The sequence below is a fragment of the Mustela nivalis genome (assembly GCF_964662115.1).
Source record: "Mustela nivalis genome assembly, chromosome: 1".
In the NCBI taxonomy this organism is placed as follows: domain Eukaryota; kingdom Metazoa; phylum Chordata; class Mammalia; order Carnivora; family Mustelidae; genus Mustela; species Mustela nivalis.
Window position 1 is genome coordinate 170,597,556 of NC_139020.1, and position 20,500 is coordinate 170,618,055.

At 39.8% G+C, this 20,500-nt stretch overlaps 1 protein-coding gene across 1 annotated transcript; it reads right to left on the reverse strand.

Annotated features, from left to right (window-relative positions):
- Window positions 1–1,381: 1,381 nt before the first annotated feature.
- On the reverse strand, window positions 1,382–11,923 carry LOC309863738 (histone-lysine N-methyltransferase SETMAR). The gene is made up of 2 exons (XM_082728911.1): window positions 10,927–11,923; window positions 1,382–2,885 (listed from the first exon to the last, which is right to left on the reverse strand). Exons 1-2 carry the CDS (start codon window positions 11,065–11,067, stop codon window positions 2,097–2,099), a joined length of 930 nt encoding a protein of 309 aa, XP_082585037.1. The 5' UTR covers window positions 11,068–11,923; the 3' UTR covers window positions 1,382–2,096.
- Between the last annotated feature and the right edge of the window lie 8,577 nt (window positions 11,924–20,500).

Genomic DNA, 20,500 nt, shown 5'->3' on the forward strand with positions numbered 1-20,500 from the left:
TAATTTATAACTATAAAATGTATATATTTTTATTAAGATAATAGTTAAACAGAAGTATATCTTTTAAAGTTTGTTCTCAAAATTAGAAGTGTCACCATTAAAAAAAAACATGGCAATAAAGTAAATGCAGTTAGCTCAGTGTTTACAAAAAAAACTCAGAATAGACTATTTTGACTCTTACATGAGGAATCTGATTTCCAGGACTATTTAAGAATAAACTATTTAAGAATAGTTTATGTGCTATTTAAGAATAAACTTGGGCATGAGTACAGAAAATTCCAAGGGTCTATGTTCAGTGAGTTCTGTCTTTGGCAGAGGCACGAAGAGGAAGATGCTGCTCATGTCTTTGAACTGAAGATTGTCCTCTGTGGGTATCTCTGACTCACAGATGGTGACATTAAATAGAGAAAGGGCTGAAGGAAGTAGGAAAGGTATCTGTAGAGTTAAACAGTGAGCCAAACATTTTCCTTCTGGCTACTTCCTTACTGCTTCATAAGTATCTTAGTGCTTGTGAGGAGAAGTAGGGCCGTCTTGAAATGAGTGGTACAAACTGCTTTACCAAAAGCAGGACCCCTTCAGAGAAAGCAAAGTTCTAGAGGAAGGTTGGCAGGGAGAAATGATTTGATTGGAGGAAAAATTTGTTGTTTTAGACAATAGAATATTTCACGAGTACCCTATATTATCCCCTGTTCGCATGGCATCATTTTGGAAAATATATAATTCAAACATGCAAACCCTAATATACTCATTATTGAATGGCTTATAGAGATATAGTTCATATGCCATACATTTCATTCATTTAAAGTATACAACTATCTCACTTATGATATCATACAGAAATAGGTATAATATGGATCCCTTTAATTTATAAAATGTAGGACCTCCTGGTGGTTGGATTTAAATGTGGTAGAGAAGAAATTGAAGAATTTATTAAATAATACTATAGGAGCCAAATGATTATTTTAGCTTTCAAAATATCTGATAAATCTCCATATTAACTTTGTTTTTCGACATCCTTGCTTTAAGGAAGGAAGTTAAAGATGTTTGCTTCTCCAGAAGTTTGAATGGAGCTATAAAACCCCCATCCCTTTTTGTGGTATTGATAGGGTGATTTTCATATTACTAACACATGAAGAATTGAAGCTGTTTAAAGTTTTGAAGCACAACTTCAAAGACTTGGAATATAGCCCATATATGGCAAAAATTTTTTAATTTGTTTGGTTAGGACTTTTTTGGTTAGGTTCATGGAAGTCAGCATCCTGGTTCTATTTTTCACTATTGGTGGTAATTACAGAATTTTAGCAGGTGATAATCAATCAGGCCCTTTTCCTTGATTTGTGTTTCTATGCAGATGAGAAATAAGATGCAGGAGTCACAGAAATGAAAATGAAAACATCATCTTTAATACTGATTAAATTAATTGGAAAGCAAGGCTTCGGTATATAGCCACAGGATTTCCTTGAATCATTATGAGGTTTGGTGCTAGTGCTAGAAAACTGACAATAGTGGCATAAAGAAGGGACTTTCACCTAAAAGTCCAGAGGTATCAGATCAGGAATGACAGAGTTCCAGAGTATTTGGCACTCAGTCTCCTGTTAAGTTTGTTCATTACTTATGAATGGCCTCCTTTTCTAAGGTAATTTTGGGGTTTGGGATAGATGCCCCAGCTCCAGCTATATGCAGACGCTCTAGCCAACAGGAAGAGTGGGATAAGGAAACATGTCTCCATTTAAAGACACACCATTTTTTGCTGCTATCTCATTAGCTAGTACATAGTCACTTAGCCACATCTAACTAGGAAAAGTACCTAGCTAAAAACTGAGAATTCCACTATAGAAAGGGAGAATAGATATTGCTAGGCAATTTATAGTCTGTGCTATATTCCTGAGTTAAACTTCTGCAGCCAGAGGTGGAACCTGACAACCACCACCCTCCCCTAAAATGAAACACAAGCGCTTAACAGAGCAGAGCCTTACCCAGAGGCTACAGTGCTTGTAAGAGAGGATCTGGGAAGGGGCTGAGCCAAACCCGTTCAGTTCCTTCTCACTGTCACCCACCGGAAGAGGCTTAATGCGTTCCTCCCATGCCTTTTGCTTCTAACCGATGTTTGGCTTTTCTAAGGGGCAGAACAGTGAACTGTCGTAAGGCAGGAAAGCAGAACATGATTTGGCATCACAATAACAAGGTTTTCTTCTTTTCCCGGGATCTAGCCTTTCTTTGTCTTCACTGTCCATTAGATTAAGAAATCTGCCTGAATAGTCATAAGAGAGTTCTTCTTCGGGCAAAATGTCTTTGGCTGCAAAAAGTGCCAACTTTGGTACCATTGAGTCAATTCGGACAGGAATCATCAGCAGGTTTGGCTCACAAGAATGGTTGAGAAATCTTCCAATATTTCCTATGTGGGCAGGATCGACAAATGTTTCTAGGACCTGCCCATTGTGAACATGTTCTCTGATAGCTATAATGTAATTTGGATCGTGTATTGTCTGTAACTGAATTCTTCTCTGTACTTCAGAATATCCCAAAACTTCACCAGCATATTCACAGACAAACCGTCCTTTTGGTATCAATTCCAAGGTACGAAGTCCCCAGCCTTTTCTGTCCGTTTTGAACACCTGGAGTTGGAACTGCAGACCCCGCTGGACCACTCTGTTCCTGCAGTGGTCACTGCACGGGCACAGGATGTTGCATTCAAAAACTGGCTTGGCACACTTTCCTTCAGATCCTATATCTATAAGGCGTGACTCATCGTCATAGTTCTCCCCACGACGGAGACAGGAGCAAGTACCAGGGAGGCAGGGAGTTTTGAGGCAAATGCATCCAGGAAAGGTTATTTGTGTGGGATCAACGTCTGTTCCAGGTCCGGCTACATGGTCAGGAGTATACTGTAAAAAACAGAAATACTCTCAGTCAGCATGGTCTGTTATGTATTTCACATATATTCCAGGCAGCTTTTGGATGAGACACTTCCTAATTGCAACATATATAAAAATAGATTAAAACGAAACTGACAAAACACTATATACTATTGTTTGAAAACACACCTCTTCAATTTAAAAAATAAGGTTAATTTTTGGATGAAAATTCTGTGGTTTCATTTTAGGTATGGGGTCACGAAAGGAAAAAAAAAAGGATTTTCTCTTATCAGAAACTGAAAGATTTACAATTAATTTCATTTTTCTCTTAGCTTTGGATATCAGAAAAATCAGTGCTGAGTTTAGTTTTTGAATGCAGTCAAGTATTTTATCTTTGGCTCTTGATCTTTTCACATTGATCTGACAATATAAATGCCTGTGTCTATTTTATTATGAGTCACTGCAGAAAAAGTAACAAATGATAAGTAAATTAATAAAAAATGGCCTTTGTAAGACAGTCTTCCACTAATTTAAGGAATTTTTAATTTGAAGATTACCTAAATTCCTAAATATATTTTGATGTTTAAAAAAGACACTATTGGGGCGCCTGGGTGGCTCAGTGGGTTAAGCCTCTGCCTTAGGCTCAGGTCGTGATCCTGGGGTTTTGGGATCAAGTTCCACATTGGGCTTTCTGTTCCACGGGGAGCCTGCTTCCTCCTCTCTCTCTGCCTGCCTCTGCCTACTTGTGATCTCTGTCAAATAAATAAATAAAATCTTTAAAAAAAAAAAAAAAGAATCAAAGCGACCTTATTAAAAAAAAAAGACACTATTACTTTAGAGTTTTTAGTTTTCATAATGTTAAGAATAGGCCTTAGCCAAGAAACTGTGGACAGAATTCCAAAAATCATATTTGTTATACAGATACTAATAAATGTAGATGTACTACATATATGTAAAGAAATCCCACTTTTTTAGATGATAAAGAGATAATACGGAGAAAGTTTTTCACATTAGAGAAAATGAAGAAAGTCCCAAGTCTAAAATCTCTTTGTGAAACCTGATGTCTGGTTATTTCTTCACTTAGCATAATGAAGCGTATTTCTAAACCTTGAAAATTAAAGTATCTCTCATGAACCCAGCATATGTCTTTATGCACAGAATAATTCTTGCTTACACAGAACCTAACTCATTTATTTATACCTGCTATTAGTGTTCTTGGACCCAGTTTCAATGTGGTGGTGGGGTTAGAGGGTTTCCCCACACCTCTAACGAGCAATGCTCCCAGGTGAGTATTCTACAACTCAGCTCAGTTCTGACCTTATCCAATACCATCACACCCTACAGTTTAATGGGTCAGTCCTAAGACTGCTCCCCCCACCCTCCTTTGGACACCAGTCATTTGTGCTACTGACTGATGGGCTATATACCTACCGGAAGTTCCCATGACCTCTTCCTTGGATTTCAGACATTAGTCACAAGTCCAGGTTGTTACTTGAACTTGTGGCCAACAGGGTGTAAATCAGAGGTTCTCAAAATCCCTTCCTTGGGTTTGATTAATTTGAGAGAATTGCTCACCAGCTTATTATAAAAGAATACAACTCAGGAACAGCCAGATGGAAGAGATGCATTGAGTAAGGTTTGGAGAAATGTAGAAGAGCTTCCACACTGTTTCCAGGCATGCCACACTCCCAGGACCTCCACATTCACCAACCCAGAAGCTCTCTAAACCCTGTTTTCTCAGGTTTTTGCGAAGGCTTAGCCAGGACTGATTAAATCGCTGGCTACTATTTGCATATGTTCCAACCTCTCGGCCCCTCTCCCAATTGAAGTGGTGAGGGTACTGAAAGTTCCAACACTCTAATCAAATGGTTGACTCCAGGGGCAACCAGATCTCATCAAAACTCGCCTCATTAACATAACAAAAGATACCTTTTTGCTGCTCTCATCACTTAGTAAATAACAGGGGTTTTAGGAGCTCTGTGCCAGAAATGGGGACAGAGACCAAATATAGATTTCTTTAAATAAATCACAGTATCACATCTGCTTTGTTCCTAAGAGGATTTAATGAGACATACAAAGAGTTCGGATAAATGAACAATACATAAGAAATGTAAGCTGAAGAGAAACACAGGAGCCAGTTGAGTGAGCTTAGACGCACAGTGTGTAGAAGTAAACTGGACGTCTGGTTCTGCCCGAGCACAGCCACTGCCAAGAGGGAAATACGATCAGATGTAGGGCTTGCACTATCCATAGGGATAATCTCCCTGCTCAGGAGCAGCACTGACTTTTTCCGATATGGAGGCTGGAGAGGAATTTCACCAATGTGTCTGTCTAAACCATTCTTTTCCAGAAAACAGTTTCATGGGCTGTTTTTCATTCTCACTCTCAATAAAGGTATTGGCCTGCTGGCACAGCGCAGTCCCTAAGAGCCGTACTACACAGGACCAGGTGCACAAGCTTTAATTCAGGGAGAGAGTTTAGAGTATCTAGAGGAAAGCCTGAACCGAGTAGCCGTCAGTCGATTATCCATTCATACTGCATCTCTGGGCCAAGAGCTGGAGAAAGCATTAAACAACGTGTGGTTCCACTCCCTGTGGAGGCCTCGGTGGGACTGTGCAGTTAGGCTCAAAACCCTCTATTTTAAACAACGCTGAGCTGGGGGAAGGACTGACATCCTCTTGTGAAAGATGAGGAGGAGGATGAGTGGGAGTACCAGCGGGGAAAGGCCAACACTCTGCTTAAAAGTGATTTGGGGGTGGAGAGCGGAAATAGCTTCTCTGGTTTCTGTCGTTTCTTACAGCTTTAGCTTAGTGAAGATGTCCTAAAGGGATAAAGAATGGCTTAGAAAAGGATGCCCTATCAGTCAAATTCAATGACTGCTGTCTGAGACAGAATCTACTTCCAGCTTTTAAGAGTCAAGGTTGAAATGAAATGGTCACTGAGACATTTTAAAAAGCACTTGTAAAATGAAGATTTTACAATCTCTTTTTTAAACTTTTCATGAAGAATTCTTTTAAATTGATTTCTTCTTAAAAGCATACGCATTTTTGATATACTATATAAATCACTAAACTGCAAAGTGATTTTTTTTTGGACACACATAACTCCTTTTGAAATCAAGTCTGACTTACTGTATTTTGCTACCCAGAAGAGCATATTATTCTGTTGAACTTATTTGGCTATGGATAGGTTTGGAAAAATACTGTTATTTGCTTATTTTTATTTAAACATTAAAAAAAAAGACATTGGAAAATCTAGTGATAGCATTTTTAATGATTCTGGAATTTAAACTTGATGCACAATCTAAGATCTTTTAGAGACATAGATTATAAAGAGTATCTAATTCCAAATGAGCGGCAAACACTTTCCAAACGATAATAGAGACCTCTGGATAAACTTCCTGTTTAAAGAGAATATTTGTTTTCCCTTGATGGATGTAATACTTAGCCCTGATACCAATACTTATCACAAATTATATTATCTCCATATATTTCCATTTTCTCCTCCATTAAGTCAGTAAAATGCCACTCTAGAAAGATATTTTACCTCACTTAGAAAAATACCTGAAAAGCTGAATAATTACATAATCATATCTTAATTTAGACCATAGTTTTCAAAAGATTATTCCCTAGTATAGCCATTTTTGGCTATACTCTGCCTATAGTTAACCACTCTTGGATTTTGCTGTTATAAGGCAATTCGTTCTGGTTTTTTTTTTGCTTGAGTTAGTTTGTATTGTATTTCTATTTCTTGCAAACAACTGTTGTTGATTGATATGTCCACAGTGGAAGGCTGAAAGTTGTTCCAGGAAATGGCTAGAAAATTGAGTCAAAGATATAAATAGCTAATGAAGATTCAGGTCTTCAACTGAGGCTAACACAAAGTGTGCAGGAGGCCAGACAGACCTGTGACAGGCATGAACACTGGACAACCAATGGAGAACTTTAAAAAGAAATTTTTTTTATTATTTTATTTTATTAAAAAAAAAAAGACTTTATTTATTTGACAGAGAGAAAGAGGTAGTGAAAGAGAAGAGCACAAGCAGGGGGAGCTGCAAGCAGAGGGAGAGGGAGGAGAAGCTGAGCAAGGAGTCTGATGTGGGGCTCCATCCCAGGACACCGGGATCATGACCTGAGTAGAAGGCAGCTGCTTAACCGACTGAGCCACCCAGGCACCCCTATGGGGAACTTCTTAATGTAGGACACAGAATGTTCTAAAGGAGACACATACAGAACTAGGCTCTTTTTTTTTTTTTAAGATTTTATTTATTTATTTGAGAGAGAGACAGTGAGAGAGAACATGAGCGAGGAGAAGGTCAGAGGGAGAAGCAGACTCCCCATGGAGCTGGGAGCCTGATGTGGGACTCGATCCTGGGACTCCAGGATCATGACCTGAGCTGAAGGCAGTCGTCCAACCAACTGAGCCACCCAGGCGCCCCAGAACTAGGCTCTTGTTAGCATTGTGACTTAGGGCAAGTTACCTTCTAAGTTTTGGGTTTATACCTATAAAACAGGAATAATACCTGTATCTGCCCCCCAACCCCAGGTATTATTAAATTTAAATAACTAACACTGTACTGTGTGCCAGGCAGTTTATACTTTTGGAACAGTAGCTTCCTTAAATGCGTCTAGATATTATTTCTAGATTTTATATTTACAACATCATATATTTCTGGCACATTACTTCATTTCCTTAAATATCTCCTTTCTATCTATGTCACAGGTGGCTATGAAGGAAAAAAAAAGAGAGAATACATGTAAAAAGCTTACTCTAGTGGCTAGCACATAGGCGTTCAATATAAATTATGTAGGCTATCTGGCAGAGTGATGAAAACAACAGATTCTGAAGTTAAAACTTTCCAAGTTCAAATACAGTTAAACCAAAATTTTGTCTAGGAGACAATATGAATATATTTCTATTTTCCATTACTTATCCATCTCGGGCAGGGGGGCGGGGGGACGACTAAAAATTGATCCAGCACAGACTTCTTTCATTCATCCACATATACTGCCTGATTGCTTCTTAGATGCATTTAAATAAATCTTTCTGGGATTTAGAAAGAACCAGTTAGTGGGATTTTTATCATTTTTTTGTATCATAATAACATAAATGACCTTTGCCTGGTATATATCAAAATGCAAACACTGATCACACAAGAGCTAGGAATAAATGCAAAAAGACCAGTGCAAAACAATATAACAGAAACCAGACCCTTGAAGAACTGGGTGGAGATTTCAAGTTTTTTGACAGAAAACTTAAAACCTTTTTTTTTTTTTTTTTTTTTAATAAACCATGGTCACTCAAGAAGCTGAAATGGAAACCAGGCGACAGCATGTTGAAAAGCAAATATACCTCCTTGGCTATATTCTTACATAATTTCTCTCTTTTCGGAACTAGATTTGCACGTATTAATAGCATGAACTTTGGGATCTAAATTGCAAGTCTTGTCTTTCTAGCAAATACATGTGTCAAGGAAATGGTCATGTGGTTTGGGGTATGACATGGTAATGGGGGCTGGATTACTTTCCACAGTACTGGGGACAGAGCAGCTGGCTTAGGAAATATTTTTTGACTGCTTGATTGCAGCTCTTGCTAACTTCTTACCAAAAGTCTGACTTTTCTAAGTCAAATTCTGTATCAAAGCCCCAGGAACTTAAGTATGACACCGCGTTGTATTTTGGGCTTAAAACCTAGGCCTTGATTCTGAATTTAAAGGAAGTGCTGTGAAAATCTTCATTCCTTTTTTGGTTGTTTTGAAACACCAGCTACATGAATCTTTGTACTTGGCCTCTACCCCATGAGTTTGTTTTTGCTCCAAGCAGCTATTAAGAGCCTGTGAGCCAGATAATTCTTGTCAAGGCCAAGTTGAAATCTTAAAAAAATATGTTAAGGCTGGTTTCAGAAACCTGAAAAAAGGCTAGATTCAACTCTCCGTTCAAGAAAATCAATTAGTTTATTTTCTACTTGGCTTTCAACACAGATGGCTTTATGATAGGCTTGTTTCCAATGTGAACATGTGAATGTTCTTTTTGCCTTTTCACACAGTACTCAAAAGCAAAGTAGACACAAAGTTATTTTTACCTTGAGTTTTTCATGCCTTAATTCTTATGTGTGCATATGCTTGTGAAGGCAGGGCTTGGGGTAAGAAAGCTATTTTGACCTTTTATAAGGCAGGTTTTGTGTGCCGCATGAATATAGGAAAGCAAACTAGTTAAAGACACTTTAAGGCTTATCATAAATACGTTTCAAGCATGTTTTATCTTCTTGGTTAGACTATAAGCTCCTTGAGGAAGGATCTTACCTTCTTTCTGTAATTCTAACTCTACCCAGAGCTATGCATATAGCCAGCCAGGCAGCTAGAATACTGAGGGACTGAGTATTAGTCTCGAGATTTTCACTTATGTCTATCAACTGTACATGTAAATATCAATCATAAGGCTTCCTCTTTCCCCTCTCCAGGCCCCCACAGCAACTAAGTTGCTTTCTATATGGTCTTGTAAGCTCAAAGGCAAAGTTGTCACTATTTTATCTTCTATGTCTAGCTTAATGCCTAGCACATTATACACACAAGTAATTGAGTAATTACTTGCTGAATAAAGAAAACATTTATCAGTGTTTTTGACCAGACATTCAGCGATATTTGGTGTTAAATAAGCTTTTAGGGACTAGTGTTTAATATGGTGCTAGCCAACTGTGTTATTATTATTATTTTTAGATTTTATTTATTAATTTGAGAGAGAGCAGAGTGAGAACGCATGAGCAGGGGGGAAGGAGCAGGGGTAGAGGGAGAAGCAGACTTCTCACCTCCTACTGAGCAGGGAGCCCTACAGAGGGCTTGATCTCACCACCCTGGGATCATGACCTGAGCCAAGGGCAGACACTTAATGGACTATGCTGCGCAGGTACCCCTCGTCAACTGTATTATTAACCATAAAACAGCCCTAAGGTAGTTTGAGGAAAAATAACCTTTCCTGACATTAATATCCTGCTTTACTCTTTGAAACTATTGAATCTACTATGTTTTTTGATTTTCACAACAACCCAAGGAAGGATGGACACAGATAGCTGGGTGTTCTTGGTGTATGTGACCAAGGTTATAAATTTTTAATTATTTTCATTTTGCAGATGAAGAAGCTCAGACTCCAAGAAATAGTCAAGATGGCTCAGCCCTGCACCTCGCTCTCCTACCTCCAAGGCCAAGTGCTCCTTTCACTCCAACATCATTGTTTTTTCGGCCATATTCCATAGACAAGGAGGAGGCCAAGGTCAGAGGGTGGGAAAGGTAGAGTGGAGTGGGTTTTGATGTGGTAAAAGCAGTGAACACTTACTGGGTTCTCTCAGCAAACCAAGAAGTGTGTTTTACTTGCAAATCTCAAAGCAATCTGGGAGATAGGCACTATTATTTTAACCGCGCACGGAAGGCTTAGCTGAGGCTAGTCTGTCATTTGCCCAAAAGCTCACAGCAGCCAAGTCTCATTCTAGGGTCTAAGTTTTTAACCCTAACACTAGGCTGAGATCCATGAATAGGGCCCATGCCTTATCTTACGCAGGAGGCACCGGCAACCGGAAAGGTAAAATGATTTGCCCTCCCCCCCCCCCCCCCCCCAGTGAATTCTGAGAACAGAGCCAGGGGAAAAAAGTTAGGTTCTCAGGGCTTTTTCCAAGGGACCTCACGAAACACCTGGTTTGGACCTGCCCGTCTGTGGGGAGAAAAGAGCAATCCCGTCACTCTTGTTAAGGTCAATAGGGAGGGTTAAAAGAACAAGACTAAAACCTGTGTATTTAAGAGCTATTCCTGCGCGAAACAGCTCTCCGACAGGGTAAGAAAAATCTAAGTCGAGAATACGGACACAACTTGGGATACGAGAGTCATCCACAGAATTGCTGCAAGATCGGGGAACCGCGTACCGGATCCTCGCCGCCATCCATCTCCGCCCCCTACCTGGCCGGGCGCCAGCTCCACCCCAGTGGTTGCGCGCGCAGTGCGCGGGCAGAGCATGGCTCCCCCCGGACAGACGGGCGCCGGTTCCGCCGCGCGCCGCACTCTCGGCGGTCGAGCCCCGCCTCCTACCTGGAAGGGTTCTGGCTCCGCCCCCGGGGGCCACGCGCTCACAGGCACGTTCTCCAAGCCGCACGCGACATCTAGCCGCTCGATAGGGGCCTCAGTCGCTGCCATCTCGCACGGCCACCTCTCTACAGCTTTCCTGGACATTTCGCGCCATCTCTATGAGCGTGCCACCTAGACGATTTGGGGCCTCGCAAAGGATGCTGGGAATCGCCGGTCTCGCGGCCCCGCCGCCTCCCGGGAGTCGTAGTTTTTCTCTCTCCTTTCACACGTGGCCTGTGAGGCGTCTCCATCCTCGACCCTCAGCTTTCCTTGACTTTTTGGTCTGGCTCACTCCTTTCTAAGCCAGATGCACAACAAATAATACAAAGCTTTGGAAGGTACGGACATATGGAAATACAAAATGAAGTGCTTTAATTTTTCCTGTGAGCCTCAGGAAGGGTTTGTGAGGTGAGGTCATTTGTCCAGGTTTCAGAGGGCCCGGGAAGATGGCCGGAGTGAGGGCAAGGGCGCGCCCCAAGCTGAGGGGGGGGAATTCACACCAGGGTTTCCAAAGTCCCGGGACCTGCGTAGAAGTTGGGTGGCACGTGACAGGGTTTGCTCTCAGGCGGCAGAAGAGCGGCGTAGGGCGCTCTAAGGCAGGTGTGGGGACGCCCACTCCGGGATTATCTATCAGCTTCCCCTTTCTTAGAAAAGAAGAAAACCCGGCCCCGCCAAAGGATTCTGATAGCCTCAAAATTGCCGAATCCAGTGGAATGAATACTCTCAAAGGTCTCTGTCCCGATTGTCCTGCCGCTTCCACTCGAAAGCCTGTGTCCTTGCAGCCTCTGCGGCACCGGGCGGGAGGCACGGCCTTCGGGCCGCCCGTCCTCCGCCCTCCTGGCTGAAATGTTGGTGGGTGTCACAGAGGTTTCTGCCCCAGGCTGTTGTGTCGCAGTGTCCGGGCTTCCTCAGTAATAGCATCTCGCGAACGGGCTTCAGATACTGTTACAAAGTATCAGGCCTTCTGCTTCCGGCTCAGACGTCGCAGGTACCCGCTTCGCAGGGGTTGCGGATTGCCGACTGAGGACTGCACATTTCTCCTTTCTGTCTTACGGACGCCACGAGCTCACAATGACCTGAGTGGACTAATTCTAATGCACATCTTCCTTTTCTCCTTTAAAATAAACTGGAAGATGGGGGCGCCTGAGTGGCTCAGTTGGTTAAGCGTCTGGCTTGGGCTCAGATCCTGCTGTCATGGTCCTGGGATAGAGCCTCGCATCAGGCTCCCTGCTCCGCAGAGTCTGCTTCTCCCTCTCTGACCCTCCTCCCTGATTGTTCGTTTATTTCTCTCTCCCTCCCTCTCTGTCTCTCTCTCAAAAACAAAAATAACCCCCCCCCCCTCCCGCAAACAAACCTGGGAGAAAAACTTGTCCATGATCGCCAGAGTTACTAAAGCAACAAACCAAAGCATTTCCCTGTATTTCTCCCTCGCCTTAGACCTCTGTAACTACAAGCTTCCTGGCAAAATCTTGTTGATTCTACTTTTGTAATGTTTTCATTTTCATTCCTTTGTACTTAGTCTCAGGCTCTGATTTCTTCTTCGGATTCTTGAAGTAATTTTTTTCAAGTCTAAGATTTCACACCACCTTTATGCTGCTTCTGTAGTCTTTGAGGGTGCACATCCCATGGTTACGTTGTTTTAAATTCTACGTTTATATCCACAGCGCTGTGTTTACCAGTTTGGGGAATGTACTCATGAAGAAGACATGATGCCCCAGGAGAGTTCCATTCCAGCAAACAAATAATTACATAAACCCCAAAATTATTGAGACCTGGGAATGCTATGAATAAATGATTATAGGAGCAATGAGAAGAACCACTCTGCTGTATTTGAGATTATCATGCTGTTTTTATTTTTTTTACTCTTTCTTGGTAGTATTGCCTGCTCTTTGGAATAATATTTCGAAGGATCTGTTTTATTTTTTTCCTGAAGTTGTCAGTGAAGGTGCTTCCTGAATAAGATATTCAGTTCATGTCAGCCCTTCAGTTTAATTTGTTTTTATCTTGCTTGCAAAGGATACAGAAGTATTTTATATAGTGTGAGATTAAAATAATGAGAGGAGGTTTGCAGTCTGATACATCTTCAAAGTACCAAGCAGTTAGCCTTTCATCATTGCCAGGTCTAAAAATCTATCTTATTTTCTCTAGACAGTTGCTCTTCACTACTGGAAACCTGGATTTTCAGAATTTGTTCTGAAAACTATTTTAGCTAGATGGTGGGAAAAAATGTATTCCTGGACATTAATTAATTGTCCACACACTGACTGCTATAAATAAGACTTGAATATGAATATTACACCGATTATTCAAATTTCTTGTGGCTTTTTCATTGGCAGAAGAAAACGAATCTGATTAGTAATAAAAAAATAATGCAATATAGTAAAACTCCAGTATTATGTAGGTTGAATTATCTTTGCCTAAATTATGGAGTGTAACTATATGAACCTTTCTATTTTTTAACAAAATAGACTGTAACTAAGATAGTTTTATCTTTTTTTTTTTTTTTTTTTTGCTAGTGCTTTAATGAAGTTCTGCATGATTTTGTATGAAGAAGCCATTTTTTCATCTTACTAGTGTTATCTGAGTTTAATCTGGGGGTATACTTTATAGCCAGTAATGACAGGCCTAAAGTAGGCACAAGTTACGTATTTGTTGGTGTTAATGACAGCTTGAATAGAATAGTTTGGAAATCTTAGCACCAGTTATAACTATCACTACTAGAAATTAAGTAGCACTTGGATCTCATATCAAATAAGATTGTGTAAATGAAATCATTTAGAGGAGAACAAAGCATAGTAGTTGAGATTTCTGGGGCTTTTCTGTTACAACTCACTAACTCTTTCCCTTCTAAGAATATGCCACTCCCCTTGCCCCAGTCCATCCCGTGGGGTAGGCTTGCTGATAATCCTGTTTCTATTACATAACCCCTAAGCCTTGACTCATGCTTTTGACTTAAAAAAAAAAAAAAAAGTTTAAAGATTTTTATTTATTTATTTGAAAGAGTGATAACAAGTAGGCAAAGAGGCAGGCAGAGAAGCAGGCTCCCTGCTGAGAGAGGGGGAAGCAGTCTCCTTGCTGAACAGAGAGCCCGATGTGAGCCTCATCCCAGGACCCTGAGATCATGACCTGAGCCAAAGGTAGAGGCTTAACCCACCCCAAACTCATCTAAAACTCTATATATTTTTTGGGAGCAAGAGTTAGTTTTATTCAGTATATTGTTGGAGAGGCAGAGATAAGTAAGTCTTCGAAGAGGAGAACAAGGCAAGTAAGTGAGGTGAGAGGATTTTTTTGTTCCTGTCACCTGGCCATTTCTGGTTCTGATTCCTTTTTAATTCACACAACATATTTGTATTCCTATAACAAATTCTTCCTTTAGGTTTAGGTTAAGTCAGTGTGGTGTCTGTTACTGTAGTCAAAGAATTTAGACCAGTGAAAGGGATGGTACTATTCATACCATTATTTTTTACCATTATTATTACTGTGGGCTGGATAATCAACTACTCTGCTCTGTATAGCAGTTACTTGATATCTATGAATTTTTGTTTATTTTATAAGTTGGTAAGTTATGATTTTTGTTTTTAACACTTTGCTTTTCTGATGTGTTTTACACTAAAGAATGCCTCCCCAAGATAATATGAATAGAAATTTATATCAAAAATAGTAAAAAAACCATATAATTTATATATGAGTCATAGCATACATAATATGTGCCCAATATTGTAAAAAGGTAGCAGAAGAGGAAGGAAATTATTCAGAAAATGTGTCTTCTTAGTTGCTGAAATTGTATGTCAAAATGGATGGCATATGGATCATTCTGCAGCAAGAAAAAATATGGCTATTGATTAAAATAACTTGAGAGCAGTAGTTTACAAAATTATGGCCATGTGTTATTTGTGCTTTTTAAAAGACAGTAGCTCATGTTTTTTTGATTAGACAGCTAGTAAATATATAGTTTAGGAGAATAAAAAACTTGCATCATGTTCTATATTTTTATCATTGTAGTTTAATGAAATCCATAACTTACCTCATTGACATGACAACAAAAAGCAGCAAGATATAATCACAATCAGAGTATTGTTATTGTTAAGTACTTTAGTTGTAAATATCCAGGATAGATTATTACAGAATAATAACTCATAATGATATGCAGTCAAATGGGGATTGTTTGATAATAGATAAAGAAGTGAAAGAAGAGAATTATGTATTTGTTTAACCTGAAAGTCACCAGCAGGGAATTAATTTCACTTGTCGAAGATATATGACCAAATTTATTACCAGGTATATTCAAATACTATTACCAAGTCTGTGAGAACAGATTGCTCTGTTTGCAACTTGTTTGCAACAGCCTTTCAAGGAGTTAAGTTCACACATTTTCATTTTGACTTGGGAACGTAGCTTTACATATAACTTAGAAGGATGCCACCCATAAGCAGGACATCATGATTTTTAAAAAAGTACTAGATCTACTTTCTGCTCATTTATAATAAGGAACAAGGACCAGCCTCTTCTACTCCTAGTTTTGAAAGCAAAGATACCTTTGAAGTTTAGTGCTGCAGATGTCTTGTTGCAGAGAAATCTACCTAGAACACTTAAGCCCACATCTGCAAGAGTCTACAAGATAATTTCCACCAGATGACCTCAAGTATCCTCTGACACCAGGATTTTTCTTAGGAATTGTATTAAATTTCAGCTTCCTTTAATTCTGTGTTACTGCAACTTTCTGTCAGACCTCTGTCAGCATCTTCACTCTGTTAGCTTCCCAGCTCCAATTCTGGTTACTTGGAAGAAGGGAAATGAAACCAAAGAAACAAAGACTGATGCAAAGAATTCTACTCAAATGCCCAAGCTAACTTGATTAAAGTATCTCTGGAAAAATGTTGATAATTTATACTTATTTTTAGATGTTCCAAAAAGGAAAAAATTGTGAAATGAATTCTACAGTGGAAAAAGCTGTTTTTTCATCATCTCAGTAAATGTTAGTGCATTAAAATCAAGGTCATCGCTGCGAGTAGGTGATTTTTAGGTATGAATTGAGGAATATTGTGGTATTCTTTTTCTCCAAAAAGACCTTCCCCAGTGTCTGATTTCGAGGCCTGTAATCCCCATCATTAGAACTCGCATCTGTGTTGGGCACCTGGATGGCTCAGTCAGTTAAGAGCCTGTCTTTGGCTCAGGTTATGATCCCAGGGTCCTGGGATTGAGTCCCTGCTTGGCGGGGAGCCTGTTTCTCCCTCTGCTTCTACCTCTTTCTCTGTCTCTCATGAATGGATAAATAAAATCTCAAAAAAAAAAAAAAAAAAAAGGAACTCCATCTGTGGTAAGCATTGCCTTCTCCCTGCTTCTCCTTGTTCTCTTTTAGAACTCCAGTATTCCTGGGAGTGAAAAAAGTGATATACACATATATGTTTTATCATATTGTTTTCCTTCCTGATATGGAGATATCTTGGGCATCCTGAGAACTTAGAAGAATTGGTTAGGAGAAGGATAAAATGCCAGTCATTAAATGGATATTTATTGAGAGCTTACTACATTCTCTAGCAATGTCCAAAAATATCTTTGATAATGAACATGTTTTGTATCTATTCTCCTCAGTAGAGTAGATGCCAGCCCCAGGTGACTACTGATTACTTGGACTATGACTTGTGTGACTGAAGAAATGAATTTTAAATTTTATTTAATTTTAACTAATTTAAATTTATTTAAATAACCATATATAGTTAATGGCTACTATATTGGACATCACATTTCTAGACACTATGCTGAGAATTACACGTTTCTTTTTTTTAAAAGATTTTATTTATTTGACAGAGATCACAAGTAGGCAGAGAGGCAGGCAGAGAGAGAGAGAGGAGGAAGCAGGCTCCCTGCTGAGCAGAGAGCCTGATGTGGGGCTCAATCCCAGGATCCTGGGATTATGACCTGAGCTGAAGGCAGAGGCTTTAACCCACTGAGCCACCCAGGCACCCTAAACATTACACGTTTCTTATTTAATCTTCCTCAACAACTCCATTGAAGTAGGCAATATTCACTCTCTGGGGCAAAATATGGGAACCGAAGTTCGTATAAATGAAGTAATTTTTTTGTGTGTGTGTCCGACATGGATGAGTAGTAGAGTGGAATTTGGTTCCAGGTCTAAAAATGCCTCTCTGAAAACAAAATGTCTCACTATTTATGTTGCCAAGTCTTAGCCACCATCTTCAGAGACTGCCTTTCTTCTAGCTGCTTGGAGGAAGTAAAGGATTAGAAATCTTGAAATTAAAAAATATATACAGTATTTCATCTTATTTGAAAATAAAGTTGACCCTTGAGCTACACAGGTCTGAATTGCATGGGCTCACTTGTATGTGGATATTTTATTTTTTTGAAGATTTATTTATTTGGCAGAGAGATCACAAGTAGACCGAGAAGCAGGCAGAGAGAGAGGAGGAAGCAGGCTCCCTGCTGAGCAGAGAGCCTGATGCCGGGCTCCATCCCAGGACCCTGAGATCATGACCTGAACCAAAGGCAGTGGCTTAACCCACTGAGCTACCCAGGTGCCCCGTATGTGGATATTTTAAAGTATAGTACTATAAATGTATTTTCTCTTCCTTATCTTTTTTTTTTTGACAGAGATCACAAGTAGGCAGAGGCAGGCAGAGAGAGAGGAGGAAGCGGGCTCCCAGGACCCTGAGATCATGACCTGAGCCAAAGGCAGTGGCTTGACCCACTGAGCCACCCAGGCGCCCCATATGTGGATATTTTAAAGTACAGTACTGTAAATGTATTTTCTCTCATCATTTTTTTTTTTTATTTGACAGAGATTGCAAGCAGGCAGAGAGGCAGGCAGAGAGAGAGAGGAGGAAGCAGGCTCCCCGCTGAGCAAAGAGCCCGATGCCAGGCTCAATCCCAGGACCCTGGGTTCATGACCTGAGCCAAAGGCAGAGGCTTAACCCACTGAGCCATCCAGGTGCCCCTCCTTATCATTTTATAATTGCCATTGGAGACGTGTTTTGAAAGAGGTTGCTGTGGCCAGTGTCAAAAAAGTTACTGTCTATGTTTTCCTTTAGGATTTGGTAGGTTCCTGTCTCACATTGAGCTCTTTCATTTATTTAGAGTTTATCTTTGTGTATGGTGTGAGAGAATGGTCCGGTTTCATTCTTCTGTATATAGCTGTCCGATTTTCCCAGCACCATTTATTGAAGAAACTGTCTTTTTTCCATTGGGTATTTTTTCCTGCTTTGTCAAAGATTAGTTGACCATAGAGTTGAGGGTCCATATCTGGGCTCTGTATTGTGTTCCATTGATCTATATGTCTGTTTTTGTACCAGTACCATGCTATCTTGGTGATCACAGCTTTGTAATATAGCTCGAAACCAGGCAATGTGATGCCCCCCAGCTTTGTTTTTCTTTTTCAACATTTCCTTGGTGATTCGGGGTCTTTTCTGGTTCCATACAAATTTTAGGATTATTTATTCCAGCACTGAAAAATGCCATTGGTATTGCCATCAGCATGGTGTTGGAAGTACAGATTGCTCTGGGCAGCATAGACATATTAACAATGTTTGTTCTTCCTATCCATGAACATGGAATGTTTTAACCTCTTTTTGTGTCTTCTTCAATTTCCTTCATAAGTGTTTTGTAATTTCTAGAGTATAAATCCTTTACCTCTTTGGTTGAACCTAACATTTTCTTTCCAAATCCAGCTTATTGTAAGAATACAGGATAAAATAGTGTAACATACCAAATATGTGTTAATCAAATGATTATGTTACCAGTGAGGCTTCCAGTCAACAGTAGTTAAGTTTTGAGGGTGTCCAAAGTTATACGTGGATTTTCAGTTGTGTGAAGTGTCAGCACCCATAACCCCCACATTGTTCAAGGGTCCATTGTATAGTAATTTCTATAGTGAAGGGTACTATAGAACTTGAGAGATTCTTTTTTTAAATGCTGAAAAAAGTTTTATTTTAAGAGCTGTTGCCCTTGGGCTTTGATAAAACAATCACATTAATTAGGCTGCCTCAAAAGAAATTTTAATCTTACTGCTGGGTATCCTGGTCCTGGAGTCTGACTACTGAATTCATCTGTTGTGCCAGTGAAGTCTCTGCCTTGTGACAGTCAACTGTTATTACTGAAATTTTACTTGAGCCCGGAGTTGCGTGAGAGAGGGGGCTGAATAATAGAAAGCTACTGTATGTATGGTTTCATCTTTCTCTCGGTAGTAATAAAAATGCAGAGAACATTACCAACTTATGAATGGCCATAGAAGTGATTTCTAGTTCTACTTTCTTATCTTTTAGACATTTTTAATAAGTTAATGGAAACAACAAATTGCTCTATGCCTGTGTCACTTAGGAGAGGCAAAATAGGAGGCTCTTTGAACTCCAGAACTGGTCAGCTTCAGAATGGAAGACCAGAAATTTATTTTTATGGGAGATCAAACTTTCTTTGCAATAGTAAGAGGGTTTTTCTTTCTTTCTTTCTTTTTTTTTTAAAGTGTCATTCTAATCTTAACTCTTCCACTCTCAGTAATTACGCTATGGTTAATGAATGACTGGCCATTTCTTGCAGTTCTGAATTCCCCTCTTTAATCCTGATCCTAGCTTTAACACCCTCAGTTGGATGGTCTCACCTTCCATGTAATTCCCTTATGATTTTAATTTGCAATAATTTTTTTTTTAGTCAAATAGCTTCACATCTGTTTGGTTTTATAAAGTTTTAGCTTTGGAAGATTATATTTCATGTTCTAGAATTTATCTGTGAGCTCAGTTTAGAACATTGAATATCGTTTGCTTTTTTACACAACTGGGAAATTATAGCATTGATGACTCAGGAACCACATCTCACTGAAAATGAAATACATGAGTTTTCTCATCACTTTTTAGCAAATTAATTACAATTTTCCCCCAAAGCGGGCTTTTGTTGTTGTTTTTACTTGGTAAAGTTCAGTTTGTGCTTTCTAGACTCTAGATTTTGTAGGTGTTCGTTGCTGGGTCTTTTGTCTTAATGAAGTCTGGCAGCACCTCTTGAGGTGAGAAAACCAATTTTACTTTTGCTCTGGCACAGAGTCCAGCCATCTGCTTTAGGTCTGACTTTCAAACACAAAGGGAAAATACGAAGTATAGCCAACTTGGTGGTGACAGCTGGTGGGAAAAAAGAATCATTGTTCAACAGCGTCCTTTGGTAACACACCAGGAGGTGAGTCAAATACATTATATTATCTCAGATATGGATGCCAGCAGGTTAGTTGGAATTTTAATTTTTGACTCACCCGCCTTATTTCCACTTGGAGGAAACCGCTTCCTGTCCCACATTGTCATATCCACATGTTCTTGGACAAGGGAACTGTATAGACTAACATCAAAGTAGATATTTCACTAAACACAGTACCTTGCATTTAACCAATGCCTTGTAGGATGTACTATTTGTTTCAGTCTACGTATATATTTTTTTTAAAGATTTTATTTATTTGACAGGCAGAGATCACAAGTAGGCAGAGAGGCAGGCAGAGAGAGAGAGGGAAGCAGGCTCCCTACTGAGCAGAGAGCCTGATGCAGGGCTG